Source organism: Emys orbicularis, chromosome 20 (genome assembly GCF_028017835.1).
Source record: "Emys orbicularis isolate rEmyOrb1 chromosome 20, rEmyOrb1.hap1, whole genome shotgun sequence".
Classification (NCBI taxonomy): Eukaryota; Metazoa; Chordata; order Testudines; family Emydidae; genus Emys; species Emys orbicularis.
In genome coordinates, this window is record NC_088702.1 from 2,191,325 (window position 1) to 2,211,591 (window position 20,267).

General features: G+C 42.3%; 2 protein-coding genes across 2 annotated transcripts; both read left to right on the plus strand.

Annotated features, from left to right (window-relative positions):
* Window positions 1-4,837: 4,837 nt before the first annotated feature.
* Window positions 4,838-5,398, plus strand: LOC135892838 (claw keratin-like). The gene has a single exon (XM_065420632.1). The coding sequence runs from the start codon at window positions 4,838-4,840 to the stop codon at window positions 5,396-5,398; it is 561 nt and encodes a 186-aa protein (XP_065276704.1).
* A 5,806-nt stretch (window positions 5,399-11,204) lies between these two features.
* LOC135892837 (claw keratin-like) lies at window positions 11,205-11,765 on the plus strand. The gene has a single exon (XM_065420631.1). The coding sequence runs from the start codon at window positions 11,205-11,207 to the stop codon at window positions 11,763-11,765; it is 561 nt and encodes a 186-aa protein (XP_065276703.1).
* The last annotated feature ends 8,502 nt before the right edge of the window (window positions 11,766-20,267 follow it).

Sequence of the window (20,267 nt, forward strand, 5' to 3'; positions counted from 1 at the left end):
AATCTCCTTTGTGATATGAAGAGATTAGTACACTGACCATTACTTCAGTACAAGAATCGAATGGTTTTTTAGGAAGCTGTTCCTCACTGCACTCCATATTACCATTTTTATACAAACCCACCGGGTGCACCACAGCTTGATATTGCACGAACTGCACATACCAAGATTGCATTTTCTACTATGCTTTTCTTCAACATATTCATGGCTGTCAGTTCCCAGAAGATGAATATTTTCCACTAATTAAATTTTTGGTTTGACAACACAAAAGGAAAAATGTATCCAGACCTTCCTGGCTCTTCAATGACATGATGTAATACTCACATAGTGAGGGGAGATTTAGCCATCTGCCACCGGGTTTTATTTAAGGGCAATACAGCTCTATTCCTCAATGTCAGAATACACCTAATGACCCCTCCTTGGAATGGAAGAAAACAGGCATTGCTGCAGCAAATCAGGCCTCTCTCCCACAGTGGTGAGTGCCAGAGGCTTCACAGGGAGGTGCAAGAAACCCCGTAGAACACAGGTATGGGATCACCGACCCATACAGGAACTTTTTCATTATCCCCCGTCAATCCGATCTACCTCCATTATTGGATGATACCCTGAAGCACAAGAGTTTATATCCTTGCCAAGCTTGTAGAAATGCAGTAAATCCATCTCAGTTGGAATTTGCTCCAGAGTACTGCAAGCACCATTCTCTCTGCATCACCAGGGCCCACTGTGTTGATAATAGAGGAAGCACATAGCCAGGAAGGTATTAGAAGAAAGAGCCATCATGTGAAATATGGGAAACATTAGGCATGTTTGCAGAGGTGTTGATTAAATGCCGCTCTTTTATTATTTCACAAAGAGTTCGATGTATTCGGCAATTCTCAAAGCTAGGGCTATGCGCTAAAACCTCAATCTGCATCTTGCTGTTCATTTCCTGGTTCTTCCTTTTTCTTTGGATATGCCTACTGAGTTTACCTATGGCCCCATCACCACCCCCACAACCCTATATTCCTCCCACAACCATATGGTACCTTGTAACCATAGAATCTCTCCTAACCATATGGACCCCGATAACCGTGTCATGTCCCATAACCACAGGGACCCCCCAACCATATAAGCCTCCATAACGTGATAAGGCTCTATCACCACATACGCCCCCATCACCACCTCCAATGTCAGCTGCTGCTGAAGATCCCACTATGCTTTCCTGAGGGAAAGAACTGAGAATTGGTCCTCAGAAGGTCATGACAGCGAGGGGTGGTTTTATCAGCACTGTGGGCTCAGGGCACTACCTTATGTAAGGCCTGTTGAAGCTGTCCACACATGCTTTGTGGAATGTCACTCCACCCATTTGTGAAACAAGACATCTTTCTGCAGTGGAGATAAATCGGAGACACACAGCAGGGAAGACAATAAATTTAATGTGTGTGGGCAAGTGGAATAAAAAATTTTATATTGAGCACCTAATTCAATTGAGGTCACATAGACACCTAAAGAGAGAGACAAAAGGAGAGTGAAAGAAAGAAAGAAAGAAAGAAAGAACTAGCTATTTTGAATCCTTGTTACTTTCTTTGCCCTGTCTCTAAGCAGTATATAGTTTCTATCACTAATGCTTGGGATTTTCAGTCCATTAAAATTATAAGACAGAACTTGGCTGGGATAGCATTAATTATGCCATTTTCCTTGTTAGGATGTAACCTCTAACTAGAAATGAGTTCAGGTCACCATGAAAATGTGTTGGTTTGGTGTGTAAACCTCAGTGTGTCACCAACACTTGCTGATCAATGAAGGGAAATGTTTGGCTTTTTAAAAAAATCAAAACACCACTTCCTCAGCTGGTGTAAATGTGCGCTGTTCCATTGACTTCATGGGAGCTACCCTAAGTGAGACCAGATGGGGATCTGCACCTATAATCACTTGTGCAAGGAAAAGAGAGAAATTGACAGACTTGTAATTCCTTTGGAGAGTGTTGTCCTCAAGTATAAAGAAGAAACAATTAAAGTGGATCAAACGTTAGTCATTTTTTTATCGTTGATGCTTAGATCCAAGGATGCACACACTATTTAACAAGACATGCTACTAATGTTGTCTTGTAATAGAGTCTAACAGGGATGAACCTCGAGCTAGAACTGTGGTAGGGGGAATCAGAACTATTGGGTTGTACTTCTGTTTCTGCACCTGACACCCGTGTGACCTTCACCTCCATGTGCCTATTGTTCTATGCTGATAAAACAAGGAGAGTAAGCATGTTAAGGCTGGAAGTTCTTCAGCATTCTCAGAACTCAAGATTTCAAAGCACCTCGTAAACATTCATTGGTGTTTCACACATAAAAAGGGTTGTATTCATAGAAGATTAATAAATTGTTCCTGGGATTAGACGCCTGTGCAATGAGTAATAGAGTCACTTAAAAGAAAATAGAGGCCAAGGTCTCTCATGTCATTCCTTTAATCAGGTCACGATTCAAAGCCAAAGAATTTGGGGATATTTCATTTTCATTCTAATGTAATTTTACATTTGGTGTATTTATAGGAAAATGAAGGTGCTCTCTTGGTGTTAATCAGCACAGTTGCTTCAAATTGAAAGAAGTTCAGGGTCTTAAAGTCAAAGGAAGACATTTCTGCCTTCTTCCCTGGATATAGAATGTACTCCTAGAGATATATTTTACACTTAAAACAACATTCTGGTTCTTGCAGGAATGTTTTATGCAACAAACCTATGGCTGGTCGGACTCTATGTCAAATCACAGCCAACAGCCCTTTCCTCCTTCACCCATAATCCATGATTTCCATCTCTCCTGGGCTTCTTCCAGGCCTTAGTCAGCTGCATTATCTTGCAAGACCTTAGTTTCTTGTCAGCTCAGTCATAGAGAGATGGTTTCTAACAGAGTACAAATTCAACCATTTAACTCAAAAGCTTTCTAGAAAAGAGCAGTGCTTCCTTTAACTCCCCACTATCCCTTCCATTGACCCATGAGCAAATCTGGTCTAGGCAACCCTTTGAGATAGCATTGGTGACACAAGTGGAGGTCCAATGTTAGATCAAGGTTTAATCACCCTAAGGTGAAATTCACCTCTGGGCAGAGGGCCATCAAAAAGGCCCATGCTCCACTGAAGTCCCTGCTAAGACATAGTTTGAAAGTTTAAAGTGGGGCTAAAGTTGTCCATAGGCATTGTACTATCCCTCTGCCAAAAGGTGAATTTGAGACTTAAGGTCACGACAAGAAAGACACTGAAGGCAATGGAATGATTGTGATTGTTTTCTGAGGGAACCGGATCTCACCCGTTGGGGACGGAGCTTTTGAGAATGCAGAAAAATGGCTCTTTGCTTCCTAGCAAGTTTATAATGAACTGTCCAATGCCCCTAACTATGACCTGCATAAACTGAAGGGACCAAAGTTGATTTCTGCTCATGACAGCCAATTGTGCTCCTGATGCAATTCTGAATGACCTTGACATGCATTCTCATTGCACCACCAAGAAAGTCATTGGAATGATACTAGGAACGCAGATTGCAATGTGCATGTCACTCCCTTTGAAGCTGAGATTAGCCTAATACTCCCAAACCCTGAGAAAACAGCTCCATCAAAAGGAGGATCTAACAAGGCCATCAAGATTGTTTTGTAACTAATTGGGACTTCCTGTATAAAATGCAACGCAGATCCTCCAGGCAGTCCTAGAAACTGTATAAAAGCACTCACGACTCAGGGTTCTTCTAAACACTTCTCCGGACTTCAGCTCCTCAGTCAACTGGGTAAGTCCAATTTGACTCAATCTCTTTCTAACCCAAGAGATGTCACAGTAGGATCCATTTCCATTTAAGACTGAATCTTGCATGTATTCTCTGTGATTTTTATCAGGAATGACAGTGTTGTTCCATAATTATCTTGTGTAGATATTCAGTAGCAAGTTGTGGATCCATGATCTGAAGCCAAAGGTAGGGATTTTAGAGGCACCAGATGCAAGTGAGAAACATATTTCCTATTAACTGGAAATCGAAATAGGGAATTTAAATCTTTAAATTAACTTTAGAAACTTTCTTAGCCATTTTTCTCTTGGCTAGATTAGGAAGAAACCTTCCCAGTTTAGCCCCTACACGGCCAACTTAGGGGTCTTCTACTTTATTCTGAAGTAGCTGTTATTCCTTAGTATTGGTGGCAGGAGAATTATTAAACTGACAAATGGTGTGATCCAGTTTAGGAATTCCAACGTTCTTATGAGCAGAAATACCCACTGAAGATTCTTCTCCTCAGATGGTGTAATTTAGGGTCGCTCCATGGAAGTCAGTGGATCTGAACCCAGTTTACCAGAGCTGAGGATCTTGTCTTAGTGATTTATTTGGAGAAAAGAAAAGTTTCTGTTTATTCATCAGCAAGTATTGGGGACTCCCAAGGTTTAGAAAAGCAATAAGCCACACTCTGACCCTGGACTCAACTGGTTTGTATGCAGAGATTGAATCCTCAAAGGAAAAGAAATGATAGCAGTATCCCAGTCATGTTCTTTCTGAGAAATGTCTATAATGGACAGCGAATCCCAGGGGTCCATCAATGAAATAGTTACACTTATTCCAGGCGGTGTTTTTCAGACAAAGTCATTGAGAAGGGTTCAAAGGGGCCCATGAGGAGGGAAGTTTAGTGTGAGTAGATAAGAGGTATAGAAAGAGGAAATAGGAACAAATACATAGCCTCGAGCATAGGGTCTAAGTCCACTCCTCCTCTCTCTCTCGGGCCCCACGGTGACCTCACTGCAATAGTAACCGAGTTTTGAGTCCTTTCTTCCACTGTCATTGGTACCTTTTCTTTACTCTAGTCCCTGTTGTGTGTTTCAGGTTTACCTCCATCACAGAAAGATGTCTTGCTCCAGCCTGTGCTATCCAGAATGCGGGGTGGCCCGTCCCAGTCCAGTTTCTGGCAGCTGCAACGAGCCATGTGTTAGGCAGTGCCCTGACTCTGAAGTGGTCATCAGACCATCACCGGTTGTTGTAACCATCCCAGGACCAATTCTCAGCAATTTCCCCCAGCAGAGTGAAGTGGGAGCCGTTGGAGCACCTGTGGTCGGAGCCGGCTACGGAGGCTCATTCGGTTTGGGGGGATTGTACGGCTATGGAGGCCATTACGGAGGATTGTATGGTTTAGGGGGATTAGGTGGTTACGGGGGCCGTTATGGTTACGGGGGATTGAGTGGTTATGGGGGAGGTTACGGGGGATTGTGTGGTTACGGGGGAGGTTACGGGGGATTGTGTGGTTACGGGGGCCGTTATGGTTACGGGGGATTGAGTGGTTACGGGGGGCGTTATGGTGGACTGTGTGGTTACGGAGGAGGTTACGGGGGAGGTTACGGTTACGGGGGAGCATGCGGTTCCGGGGTATCTTGCCATAGGTACCTGAGTGGAAGCTGTACTCCATGTTAAACGCTGCAGGAATATCAGTGGTAAAAGAAAAGACCAGGAAATGAACAACAAGCTAGAGATTCAGACAGAGATTTCAGAAGTGCTGGGCAGGCATGGCTCCACTTGAATTCAATGCGAACTGTGTCTGCTCAGCCCCTTTATCTCATAGACCGATTGCTAATATTATGCTTATAAACTCTTTCTGCCAATGCTTTCCCAAACACGTGCTTATTCTCTTAGTCACACGTGGACTCATTCTGAATGACACTCAGGCTGTTTGCACTAGCCCCACAGTGTGAAGGAAACAGGGGCCTTAACACAGGCATCAGTTGTATTTATTATCACTTTAATTTGTTTGTCCAACTCTGCATCTGCAACAAAGGAAAAAGAACATCTTGCCTCAAATGCATCCTGAGGAAGCGGGTGATCGGTCCCAGCCCTTTTGGAAATCCTTGAAATGCATCCTTTCTGCTCTGTATTATTTTTTTCTGTAACTGTGTATTGCAAATTTCATTCATATTAAAAACTATGCTGCATCATAATATCGGTCATCTGGTTTTCCTTGTTCCTCCCTCCTAGTTTAAAAATTGCGCTGGAGAAAATTCATCCCTGTAGAGCCGACAGCACCAGACACCTCTCAAGCTGCAACTTTCGAAGGCGTGGAGTGATAGGAGAATAAAGCCCATAAAATGGTCCATAGCATTATTCAGGCTCTCTGCACGGGGGTGGAGTTCTTCCTTGCATTATCTGTTTAGCAAAGTCTTTTCCTGGTAAGACTTACACAGATTTTCACTTTAAGAATCTAAATATTTCCTTTGATTTCAAAAGGACCAATCACATGGTTCGTGGTAAGACTACATGCTTTTTCAGCCTCAAAGGGAGTGACATGCACGTTGCAATCTGCGTATCATTCCTAGTATCATTCCAGTGACTTTCTTGGTGGTGCAATGAGAATGGATGTTGAAGTGATTCAGAATTGCATTAGGAGCACAATTGGCTGTCATGAGCAGAAATCCACTTTGGTCCTTTCTGTTCATGCGGGTCATAGTTAGGGGTATTGGACAGTTCATTATAAACTTGCTAGGAAGCAAAGAGCCATTTTTCTGCATTCTCAAAAGCTCCATCCCCAACGGGTGAGATCCGATTCCCTTGGAAAACAATCAGAATCATTCCATTGCCTTCAGTGTCTTTCCTGTCGTGAACTTACGGGCTCTCAGTTCCCAGAAGATGAATATTTTCCACTGATCAAATATTTGATTTGACAACACAAAAGGAAAAATGTATCCAGACCTTCCTGGCTCATCAATGACATGATGTAATACTCACATAGTGAGGGGAGATTTAGCCATCTGCCACCGGGTTTTATTTAAGGGCAATACAGCTCTATTCCTCAATGTCAGAATACACCTAATGACCCCTCGTGGAATGGAAGAACACAGGCATTGCTGCAACAAATCAGGCCTCTCTCCCACAGTGGTGAGTGCCAGAGGCTTCACAGGGAGGTGCAAGAAACCCCGTAGAACACAGGTATGGGATCACCGACCCATACAGGAACTTTTTCATTATCCCCCGTCAATCCGATCTACCTCCATTATTGGATGATACCCTGAAGCACAAGAGTTTATATCCTTGCCAAGCTTGTAGAAATGCAGTAAATCCATCTCAGTCGGAATTTGCTCCAGAGTACTGCAAGCACCATTCTCTCTGCATCACCAGGGCCCACTGTGTTGATAATAGAGGAAGCACAAACCCAGGAAGGTATTAGAAGAAAGAGCCATCATGTGAAATATGGGAAACATTAGGCATGTTTGCAGAGGTGTTGATTAAATGCCGCTCTTTTATTATTTCACAAAGAGTTCGATGTACTCGGCAATTCTCAAAGCTAGGGCTATGCGCTAAAACCTCAATCTGCATCTTGCTGTTCATTTCCTTTTTCTTTGGATATGCCTACTGAGTTTACCTATGGCCCCATCACCACCCCCACAACCCTATATTCCTCCCACAACCATATGGTACCTTGTAACCATAGAATCTCTCCTAACCATATGGACCCCGATAACCGTGTCATGTCCCATAACCACAGGGACCCCCCAACCATATAAGCCTCCATAACGTGATAAGGCTCTATCACCACATACGCCCCCATCACCACCTCCAATGTCAGCTGCTGCTGAAGATCCCACTATGCTTTCCTGAGGGAAAGAACTGAGAATTGGTCCTCAGAAGGTCATGACAGCGAGGGGTGGTTTTATCAGCACTGTGGGCTCAGGGCACTACCTTATGTAAGGCCTGTTGAAGCTGTCCACACATGCTTTGTGGAATGTCACTCCACCCATTTGTGAAACAAGACATCTTTCTGCAGTGGAGATAAATCGGAGACACACAGCAGGGAAGACAATAAATTTAATGTGTGTGGGCAAGTGGAATAAAAAATTTTATATTGAGCACCTAATTCAATTGAGGTCAAATAGACACCTAAAGAGAGAGACAGAAGGAGAGTGAAAGAAAGAAAGAAAGAAAGAACTAGCTATTTTGAATCCTTGTTACTTTCTTTGCCCTGTCTCTAAGCAGTATATAGTTTCTATCACTAATGCTTGGGATTTTCAGTCCATTAAAATTATAAGACAGAACTTGGCTGGGATAGCATTAATTATGCCATTTTCCTTGTTAGGATGTAACCTCTAACTAGAAATGAGTTCAGGTCACCATGAAAATGTGTTGGTTTGGTGTGTAAACCTCAGTGTGTCACCAACACTTGCTGATCAATGAAGGGAAATGTTTGGCTTTTTAAAAAAATCAAAACACCACTTCCTCAGCTGGTGTAAATGTGCGCTGTTCCATTGACTTCATGGGAGCTACCCTAAGTGAGACCAGATGGGGATCTGCACCTATAATCACTTGTGCAAGGAAAAGAGAGAAATTGACAGACTTGTAATTCCTTTGGAGAGTGTTGTCCTCAAGTATAAAGAAGAAACAATTAAAGTGGATCAAACGTTAGTCATTTTTTTATCGTTGATGCTTAGATCCAAGGATGCACACACTATTTAACAAGACATGCTACTAATGTTGTCTTGTAATAGAGTCTAACAGGGATGAACCTCGAGCTAGAACTGTGGTAGGGGGAATCAGAACTATTGGGTTGTACTTCTGTTTCTGCACCTGACACCCGTGTGACCTTCACCTCCATGTGCCTATTGTTCTATGCTGATAAAACAAGGAGAGTAAGCATGTTAAGGCTGGAAGTTCTTCAGCATTCTCAGAACTCAAGATTTCAAAGCACCTCGTAAACATTCATTGGTGTTTCACACATAAAAAGGGTTGTATTCATAGAAGATTAATAAATTGTTCCTGGGATTAGACGCCTGTGCAATGAGTAATAGAGTCACTTAAAAGAAAATAGAGGCCAAGGTCTCTCATGTCATTCCTTTAATCAGGTCACGATTCAAAGCCAAAGAATTTGGGGATATTTCATTTTCATTCTAATGTAATTTTACATTTGGTGTATTTATAGGAAAATGAAGGTGCTCTCTTGGTGTTAATCAGCACAGTTGCTTCAAATTGAAAGAAGTTCAGGGTCTTAAAGTCAAAGGAAGACATTTCTGCCTTCTTCCCTGGATATAGAATGTACTCCTAGAGATATATTTTACACTTAAAACAACATTCTGGTTCTTGCAGGAATGTTTTATGCAACAAACCTATGGCTGGTCGGACTCTATGTCAAATCACAGCCAACAGCCCTTTCCTCCTTCACCCATAATCCATGATTTCCATCTCTCCTGGGCTTCTTCCAGGCCTTAGTCAGCTGCATTATCTTGCAAGACCTTAGTTTCTTGTCAGCTCAGTCATAGAGAGATGGTTTCTAACAGAGTACAAATTCAACCATTTAACTCAAAAGCTTTCTAGAAAAGAGCAGTGCTTCCTTTAACTCCCCACTATCCCTTCCATTGACCCATGAGCAAATCTGGTCTAGGCAACCCTTTGAGATAGCATTGGTGACACAAGTGGAGGTCCAATGTTAGATCAAGGTTTAATCACCCTAAGGTGAAATTCACCTCTGGGCAGAGGGCCATCAAAAAGGCCCATGCTCCACTGAAGTCCCTGCTAAGACATAGTTTGAAAGTTTAAAGTGGGGCTAAAGTTGTCCATAGGCATTGTACTATCCCTCTGCCAAAAGGTGAATTTGAGACTTAAGGTCACGACAAGAAAGACACTGAAGGCAATGGAATGATTGTGATTGTTTTCTGAGGGAACCGGATCTCACCCGTTGGGGACGGAGCTTTTGAGAATGCAGAAAAATGGCTCTTTGCTTCCTAGCAAGTTTATAATGAACTGTCCAATGCCCCTAACTATGACCTGCATAAACTGAAGGGACCAAAGTTGATTTCTGCTCATGACAGCCAATTGTGCTCCTGATGCAATTCTGAATGACCTTGACATGCATTCTCATTGCACCACCAAGAAAGTCATTGGAATGATACTAGGAACGCAGATTGCAATGTGCATGTCACTCCCTTTGAAGCTGAGATTAGCCTAATACTCCCAAACCCACAGAAAACAGCTCCATCAAAAGGAGGATTTAACAAGGCCATCAAGATTGTTTTGTAACTAATTGGGACTTCCTGTATAAAATGCAACGCAGATCCTCCAGGCAGTCCTAGAAACTGTATAAAAGCACTCACGACTCAGGGTTCTTCTAAACACTTCCCCGGACTTCAGCTCCTCGGTCAACTGGGTAAGTCCAATTTGACTCAATCTCTTTCTAACCCAAGAGATGTCACAGTAGGATCCATTTCCATTTAAGACTGAATCTTGCATGTATTCTCTGTGATTTTTATCAGGAATGACAGTGTTGTTCCATAATTATCTTGTGTAGATATTCAGTAGCAAGTTGTGGATCCATGATCTGAAGCCAAAGGTAGGGATTTTAGAGGCACCAGATGCAATTGAGAAACATATTTCCTATTAACTGGAAATCGAAATAGGGAATTTAAATCTTTAAATTAACTTTAGAAACTTTCTTAGCCATTTTTCTCTTGGCTAGATTAGGAAGAAACCTTCCCAGTTTAGCCCCTACACGGCCAATTTAGGGGTCTTCTACTTTATTCTGAAGTAGCTGTTATTCCTTAGTATTGGTGGCAGGAGAATTATTAAACTGACAAATGGTGTGATCCAGTTTAGGAATTCCAACGTTCTTATGAGCAGAAATACCCACTGAAGATTCTTCTCCTCAGATGGTGTAATTTAGGGTCGCTCCATGGAAGTCAGTGGATCTGAACCCAGTTTACCAGAGCTGAGGATCTTGTCTTAGTGATTTATTTGGAGAAAAGAAAAGTTTCTGTTTATTCATCAGCAAGTATTGGGGACTCCCAAGGTTTAGAAAAGCAATAAGCCACACTCTGACCCTGGACTCAACTGGTTTGTATGCAGAGATTGAATCCTCAAAGGAAAAGAAATGATAGCAGTATCCCAGTCATGTTCTCTCTGAGAAATGTCTATAATGGACAGCGAATCCCAGGGGTCCATCAATGAAATAGTTACACTTATTCTAGGCGGTGTTTTTCAGACAAAGTCATTGAGAAGGGTTCAAAGGGGCCCATGAGGAGGGAAGTTTAGTGTGAGTAGATAAGAGGTATAGAAAGAGGAAATAGGAACAAATACATAGCCTCGAGCATAGGGTCTAAGTGCACTCCTCCTCTCTCTCTCGGGCCCCACGGTGACCTCACTGCAATAGTAACCGAGTTTTGAGTCCTTTCTTCCCCTGTCATTGGTACCTTTTCTTTACTCTAGTCCCTGTTGTGTGTTTCAGGTTTACCTCCATCACAGAAAGATGTCTTGCTCCAGCCTGTGCTATCCAGAATGCGGGGTGGCCCGTCCCAGTCCAGTTTCTGGCAGCTGCAACGAGCCGTGCGTTAGGCAGTGCCCTGACTCTGAAGTGGTCATCAGACCATCACCGGTTGTTGTAACCATCCCAGGACCAATTCTCAGCAATTTCCCCCAGCAGAGTGAAGTGGGAGCCGTTGGAGCACCTGTGGTCGGAGCCGGCTACGGAGGCTCATTCGGTTTGGGGGGATTGTACGGCTATGGAGGCCATTACGGAGGATTGTATGGTTACGGGGGATTAGGTGGTTACGGGGGCCGTTATGGTTACGGGGGATTGAGTGGTTATGGGGGAGGTTACGGGGGATTGTGTGGTTACGGGGGAGGTTACGGGGGATTGTGTGGTTACGGTGGCCGTTATGGTTACGGGGGATTGAGTGGTTACGGGGGCCGTTATGGTGGACTGTGTGGTTACGGAGGAGGTTACGGGGGAGGTTACGGTTACGGGGGAGCATGCGGTTCCGGGGTATCTTGCCATAGGTACCTGAGTGGAAGCTGTACACCATGTTAAACGCTGCAGGAATATCAGTGGTAAAAGAAAAGACCAGGAAATGAACAACAAGCTAGAGATTCAGACAGAGATTTCAGAAGTGCTGGGCAGGCATGGCTCCACTTGAATTCAATGCGAACTGTGTCTGCTCAGCCCCTTTATCTCATAGACCGATTGCTAATATTATGCTTATAAACTCTTTCTGCCAATGCTTTCCCAACCACGTGCTTATTCTCTTAGTCACACGTGGACTCATTCTGAATGACACTCAGGCTGTTTGCACTAACCCCGCAGTGTGAAGGAAACAGGGGCCTTAACACAGGCATCAGTTGTATTTATTATCACTTTAATTTGTTTGTCCAACTCTGCACCTGCAACAAAGGAAAAAGAACATCTTGCCTCAAATGCATCCCGAGGAAGCGGGTGATCGGTCCCAGCCCTTTTGGAAATACTTGAAATGCATCCTTTCTGCTCTGTATTATTTTTTTCTGTAACTGTGTGTTGCAAATTTCATTCATATTAAAAACTATACTGCATCATAATATCGGTCATCTGGTTTTCCTTGTTCCTCCCTCCTAGTTTAAAAATCGTGCTGGAGAAAATTCATCCCTGTAGAGCCGACAGCACCAGACACCTCTCAAGCTGCAACTTTCGAAGGCGTGGAGTGATAGGAGAATAAAGCCCATAAAATGGTTCATAGCATTATTCAGACTCTCTGCACGGGGGTGGAGTTCTTCCTTGCATTATCTGTTTAGCAAAAAGTCTTTTCCTGCTAAGACTTACACAGATTTTCACTTTAAGAATGTAAATATTTCCTTTGATTTCAAAAGGACCAATCACATGTTTCGTGGTAAGACTACGTGCCTTCTCAGCCTCAAAGGGAGTGACATGCACGTTGCAATCTGCGTATCATTCCTAGTATCATTCCAGTGACTTTCTTGGTGGTGCAATGAGAATGCATGTCGAGGTGATTCAGAATTGCATTAGGAGCACAATTGGCTGTCATGAGCAGAAATCCACTTTGGTCCTTTCTGTTCATGCGGGTCATAGTTAGGGGTATTGGACAGTTCATTATAAACTTGCTAGGAAGCAAAGAGCCATTTTTCTGCATTCTCAAAAGCTCCATCCCCAACGGGTGAGATCCGATTCCCTTGGAAAACAATCAGAATCATTCCATTGCCTTCAGTGTCTTTCCTGTCGTGAACTTACGGGCTCTCAGTTCCCAGAAGATGAATATTTTCCACTGATCAAATATTTGATTTGACAACACAAAAGGAAAAATGTATCCAGACCTTCCTGGCTCATCAATGACATGATGTAATACTCACATAGTGAGGGGAGATTTAGCCATCTGCCACCGGGTTTTATTTAAGGGCAATACAGCTCTATTCCTCAATGTCAGAATACACCTAATGACCCCTCCTTGGAATGGAAGAACACAGGCATTGCTGCAACAAATCAGGCCTCTCTCCCACAGTGGTGAGTGCCAGAGGCTTCACAGGGAGGTGCAAGAAACCCCGTAGAACACAGGTATGGGATCACCGACCCATACAGGAACTTTTTCATTATCCCCCGTCAATCCGATCTACCTCCATAATTGGATGATACCCTGAAGCACAAGAGTTTATATCCTTGCCAAGCTTGTAGAAATGCAGTAAATCCATCTCAGTCGGAATTTGCTCCAGAGTACTGCAAGCACCATTCTCTCTGCATCACCAGGGCCCACTGTGTTGATAATAGAGGAAGCACATAGCCAGGAAGGTATTAGAAGAAAGAGCCATCATGTGAAATATGGGAAACATTAGGCATGTTTGCAGAGGTGTTGATTAAATGCCGCTCTTTTATTATTTCACAAAGAGTTCGATGTATTCGGCAATTCTCAAAGCTAGGGCTATGCGCTAAAACCTCAGTCTGCATCTTGCTGTTCATTTCCTGGTTCTTCCTTTTTCTTTGGATATGCCTACTGAGTTTACCTATGGCCCCATCACCACCCCCACAACCCTATATTCCTCCCACAACCATATGGTACCTTGTAACCATAGAATCTCTCCTAACCATATGGACCCCGATAACCGTGTCATGTCCCATAACCACAGGGACCCCCCCAACCATATAAGCCTCCATAACGTTATAAGGCTCTATCACCACATACGCCCCCATCACCACCTCCAATGTCAGCTGCTGCTGAAGATCCCACTATGCTTTCCTGAGGGAAAGAACTGAGAATTGGTCCTCAGAAGGTCATGACAGCGAGGGGTGGTTTTATCAGCACTGTGGGCTCAGGGCACTACCTTATGTAAGGCTTGTTGAAGCTGTCCACACATGCTTTGTGAAGTGTCACTCCACGCATTTGTGAAACAAGACATCTTTCTGCAGTGGAGATAAATCGGAGACACACAGCAGGGAAGACAGTAAGTTTAATGTGTGTGGGCAAGTGGAATAAAAATTTTTATATTGAGCACCTAATTCAATTGAGGTCAAATAGACACCTAAAGAGAGAGACAGAAGGAGAGTGAAAGAAAGAAAGAAAGAACTAGCTATTTTGAATCCTTGTTACTTTCTTTGCCCTGTCTCTAAGCAGTATATAGTTTCTATCACTAATGCTTGGGATTTTCAGTCCATTAAAATTATAAGACAGAACTTGGCTGGGATAGCATTAATAATGCCATTTTCCTTGTTAGGATGTAACCTCTAACTAGAAATGAGTTGAGGTCAGCATCAAAATGTGTTGGTTTGATGTATAAACCTCAGTGTGTCCTCAACACTTGCTGATCAAGGAAGGGAAGTGTTTGGCTTTTTTTAAAAATCAAAACAAAACACTAAACACCACTTCCTCAGCTGGTGTAAATGTGTACTGATCCATTCACTGGAGCTACACTAAGTGAGACCAGATGAGGACCTGCACCTATAATCCCTTGTGCATATGAGAAGGTAGCAATTGCCATGCAGCAAGGGACAAGTGGCCCATCCAATGCAGTATCATGTCTCAATGAGTGTCGCTTACCAGCTTCTTCAGAAGACAGCAGAAGAAGAACAAATTAAGCCTCTATGGAGGAAATTTAGGGAGTTTCTTCCAAAACCCTACATGAAAAATTGGGGGTGATAATTTTCAGAGCTACCAAAGGGATTTGAATGCCCAAGTTCCAACTGAAATCAATAGGAACTACTTTCCCAAATGCATCCCTTGCTCTTAAAATCCAACTCTTAACTTCTAAACCATGAAGAAAGCAATGCCTGCAGCTCAGTAATGGGAAAATTAGTGAGAAAAACAAATCTCTTCCCATTGTTAAGAATCACAAGTGTGTATGTCTAAGATTCACTGCTAAATTAAAAGGATCACGAACGCATCATTTGAATGATTCCACAGATAGCGAGACGAATACGACTTATTCATTTCACAGAGGAGAATAAGTTAGAGAAGTGGTTAGAAGACTTTGGAATCTTGAGTGTTTTTATATAGTTTTGTAGACTGCCTGGGGGACTTCAGAGGCACTGTGCGCCTGAACGCCTATTTAGTTACAAAACAAACTTTGCGTAACTCCTTCAATTGATGTACTTTTTCCCCCCCTCTGTGGTTCTGATGATTAGTTTGTTCCTAACTCCACATGGTGTGACATGCACCTTACACCCTGAAACTGTCTTTCATCTTAAAATTTTATGGGCCAGCTACATTCCTGCTTTTATTCAACTGACTTCACTGATGCTGCAATGGGATATATGGAAGCCTAAAATGGTAACTGTCCAATGTAATAGAGAAGCCATGGTGAGTATGTGGCCTATTATTGGGATTTATTTCTGACTCTGCCACATGCTCCCGATGTATCCTTCACCTCTATGTGCTTGTTGACCTCCACATAAATCTGATCTAATATTGACATTGTGCTCAATGATCATAGCTTCCTCAAATCAAAGGACTTCAAAGTATATCACGCTCATTAAAGTTGTCTGTGTCCACTGTGTTGCATTATTTTAATGGGAGAATATTTTTCCTGGGAGTAGATGCCCCCAAGGTGTGGATTAGCCTAATTTTACAAATGCATGTTTAGGTTTCTGATGTCATTCCAATAGAGAGTTCATGACTCCTAGCCTCTGAATTTGGGGCTCTTTGATTTTCATTCAAAAAAGCTTTTCATTTCCCTTTCTTTATGAAACATTCCTTTGTAAAACTCAAGGAGCAGATGCTGAGCCAGGGTACATCAGCACAATTCCATACACTTCAATTGAGGGAAGGCATTGACAGCTGAGGTTAGAAGAAATGGCATTGGGGGGGGGGGCGGCGGTATTTTCTGCTTTACAGAACATTCCAATGACGGCTGAAAAGCTTTCTGCAGAATGCCCCAGTTGGTCAGACTTGGAATTAATCCAATCTCCTCTCACAGAAAGTTGACCACTGAAGAAGTACTCCTCAACTCTGTCTGTTTTGTGCTTCTTCCTTTTCTTTACAAGCTGAATTCTCTTACAGGACCCAATTCCCTTGGCTGCTCATGAACGGAGATGCAGTAGCTGATGTTTCTCATTGACTTCACTGTACATTGCATCTGAGCAGTTGTGGTTGAAAGTGCCGAGTATGCTCAGACAGATGCACTCCACACAAGAGTCTCTCTAAGCGAGCCTGGATACAGTGCCTTTCTTCAGTTTGAAGCTGTGCTGGTACTCACTGGCTCAACTTCCACCCTTAAACTGTAAAGTAGATGTAAAAGGGAAATGCAAAGGTACCTTGAATGAAAATCAAAGAGCCCCAATTTCAGAGGCTGTGAATTACAAACTGAATACTGGAAGTAAATATTATTACTACTATAATAATACATCTCTTTGGCAGTATAAAACTGGATGAGTGGTTATGAAGTGCTTTGAAATGCTTAGATCAAAGAAAGCCTCAGACAATCCATTTTGAAAGTTATTATTATACCTGTTTGCCATAGAGGTGAACGAAGGTCAGACAGGGAGTGATTGGCAGAGTCAGAAAAAACACTCCATAGTTGGAAGTATTCATGCCAAAAATTAACTCCATCTCTTGAACCTCTCTGGACACTTACCGTTCAGTGCTTCCAACTATGTCACTCATCTGAGAGTAACTCTTAGAGAGGCTCATTCTGGAATTTTTCTTATTTTGGTCTGATGATTTTTGGGGGAATTTTTTGGTGAAACATCTTTTGATCTAAGTGTGAACCATAATAAACAATCGAGGGTTTTGCAATCCACTATAACTCCCTTTATTTGAAGGTGCTGGCTCAGTGGTGGGTATTTATATTTGAGCAGGTTTAAATTATCAGATACCAAATTGAATTGAATTGAATTATCTGGTACTACATTTGAATTCAATATGGAGAGTTTTATTCCTGTACGACACATGAACAAGTTTGAAATGTACACACTTGTAATTTCTTTGGACAATTATTATTCTCATGTATAAAGAAGGCTATGTTTTAAGAGACGACTTACCCTGTACCTCATTTCACAAATCTGAAAGAATTCATTACCATTGGGTCACTTTGACCCATGAGAGAGATGTGTTTCCAAGGACAGAAAAAGTAGCACACACGGTGCAGTTGGCGACTTCGTCCCAATGGGTGACATGCCTTAAAGCAAGTTTTTGAAGCTTGAATTATACATTGGGATTTACAATGTTATCATACTCATGGGAAAGAAATTAACAGACTTGTAATTCTTTTGGAGAAGTATTGTAATAATGTGTAAAGGAGATACAGGTAAAGTGGACCAAAATTAGCCAGGTTTTTTATCGTTGATGCTTAGATCCAAGGATGCACACATTTTTTAACAAGACATATTACTAACCTTATCTTCTAAAAGAGTGTAGCAGGGATGAAGCACGTGCTTAGCCTGTGGTGGGAAGAGTCAGAAGTACTGGGTTGTATTTCTGTTTGTGCAACTCACACCCGTGCAACCTTCACCTCAATGTGCTTCTTTTTTCTATACCTATAAAACAGGGATAGTAAGGATGTTAAGACTGGAAATTGTTCAGCGTTCTTAGAACTCAAGATATCAAAGCACCTAAGAACACTGATTGGTGTTTCATAAATGCAATTGTATTCTTAGAATATTATTAAATCATTTTGGGATTTAGATGCCTCTGCATTGACTAATAGAATCAGTTAAAAAAAATAGAGGTCAAGATCTCTCATCTCATTCTTTTAATAAGGTCATGATTTAAAGCCACAGCATTTGGGGATATTTCATTTTCATTCTAATGTAATTTTGCATTTGGTATTTTTAAATTATGTTTATAGGAAAAGGAAGGTGCTCTCTTGGTGTAAATCAGCACAGTTGCTTCAGATTCAAAGCAATTCAGAGCCTGAAAATCAAAGGAAGATATTTCTGCCTTCTTCCCCGGAGACAGAAGGCACTCCCGGAGATACAGTTTACACTTAAAACAACATTCCAGTTCTTGCAGGATTGTTTTCTGCAACATGGCCTATAGCTGGTCAGATTTTATGTCATATCTCATCCCACAGCACTCTCCTCCTTTACCAAGAATCCATGATTTCAACCTCTCCTGGGCTTCTTCCAGGCTTTGTCAGCTGCATTATCTTGCAAGACCTCCGTTTCTTGTCAGCTCAGTCACAGAGAGACGGTTTCTGAGGGAGGACAAGTTTCACAGCTTAACTCAAAACCTTTCTGTAGAAGAGCACTGCTTCCTTTCACGCCCTACCGTCCCTTCCCTTGACCCTTAAGTAAATCAACTCTAGGCATCCCTCTGAGACAGCATTGGTGACACAAGTGGAGGTCCAATGCTCGGTCAAATTTGAATAACTGTAGCATGAAATTCACTCCCAGGCAGAGGGTCATCACAAAGGCTCGTACTATACTTAAGTCCTTGCTAAGATGCAGGTTGAAAGTTAAAAGTAGAACTAAAGTTTTCCATAGGCATTGTTCTATCCCCCTGCTAAAGGGTGAATTTGAGACTGAAGGCCATGGAATATTTCTGATTGATTACAAAGGGAATTGGATCTGAGATGGGGATGGAGGTCGTGAGAATGCAGAAAAATGGCTCTCTGCTTCCTAGCAAGTTTATAATGAAATGTCCAGTGCCCCTAACAATGACCTGTATGAACTGAAAGGACCAAAGGGGATATCTGCTCATGACAGCCAGTTGTGCTACTGATGCAGCTCTGAATCACCTTGACATGCATTCTCATTCCAACACCAAGAAAGTCAGTGGAATGACACAAGGAATGCAGGCTGCAACGCGCATTATTAGGATTAGCCCAATAATCCCAAACGCTGAGAAAACAGCTCCATCAAAAGGAGGATTTAACAAGGCCATCAAGATTGTTTGGTAACTAATTGGGACTTCCTGTATAAAACGCAACACAGATCCTCCAGGCAGTCCTAGAAACTGTATAAAAGCACTCACGACTCAGGGTTCTTCTAAACACTTCTCCGGACTTCAGCTCCTCGGTCAACTGGGTAAGTCCAATTTGACTCAATCTCTTTCTAACCCAAGAGATGTCACAGTAGGATCCATTTCCATTTAAGACTGAATCTTGCACGTATTCTCTGTGATTTTTATCAGGAATGACAGTGTTGTTCCATAATTATCTTGTGTAGATATTCAGTAGCAAGTTGTGGTGGATCCATGATTTGAAGCCAAAGGTGGGGATTTTAGGAGCACCAGATGCAATTGAGTAACATATTTCCTATTAACTGGAAATCGAAATAGGGAATTTAAATCTTTAAATTAACTTTAGAAACTTTCTTAGCCATTTTTCTCTTGGCTAGATTAGGAAGAAACCTTCCCAGTTTAGCCCCTACACGGCCAACTTAGGGGTCTTCTACTTTATTCTGAAGTAGCTGTTATTCCTTAGTATTGGTGGCAGGAGAATTATTAAACTGACAAATGGTGTGATCCAGTTTAGGAATTCCAACGTTCTTATGAGCAGAAATACCCACTGAAGATTCTTCTCCTCAGATGGTGTAATTTAGGGTTGCTCCATGGAAGTCAGTGGATCTGAACCCAGTTAACCAGAGCTGAGGATCTTGTCTTAGTGATTTATTTGGAGAAAAGAAAAGTTTCTGTTTATTCTTCAGCAAGTATTGGGGACTCCCAAGGTTTAGAAAAGCAATAAGCCACACTCTGACCCTGGACTCAACTGGTTTGTATGCAGAGATTGAATCCTCAAAGGAAAAGAAATGATAGCAGTATCCCAGTCATGTTCTCTCTGAGAAATGTCTATAATGGACAGCGAATCCCAGGGGTCCATCAATGAAATAGTTTCACTTATTCCAGGTGGTGTTTTTCAGACAAAGACATTGAGAAGGGTTAAAGGCGCCCATGAGGAGGGAAGATTAGTGTGAGTAGATAAGAGGTATAGAAAGAGGAAATAGGAACAAATACATAGCCTCGAACATAGGGTCTAAATCCACTCCTCCTCTCTCTCGGGCCCCACGGTGACCTCACTACTATAGTAACCGAGGTTTGAGTCCTTTCTTCCACTGACACTGGTACCTTTTCTTTACTCTAGTCCCTGTTGTGTGTTTCAGGTTTACCTCCATCACAGAAAG

What these genes read in the sequence shown, in the direction of transcription:
- LOC135892838 (XM_065420632.1), top strand. Translation starts at nt 4,838, where the DNA reads ATGTCTTGCTCCAGCCTGTGCTATCCAGAATGCGGGGTGGCCCGTCCC.
- LOC135892837 (XM_065420631.1), top strand. Translation starts at nt 11,205, where the DNA reads ATGTCTTGCTCCAGCCTGTGCTATCCAGAATGCGGGGTGGCCCGTCCC.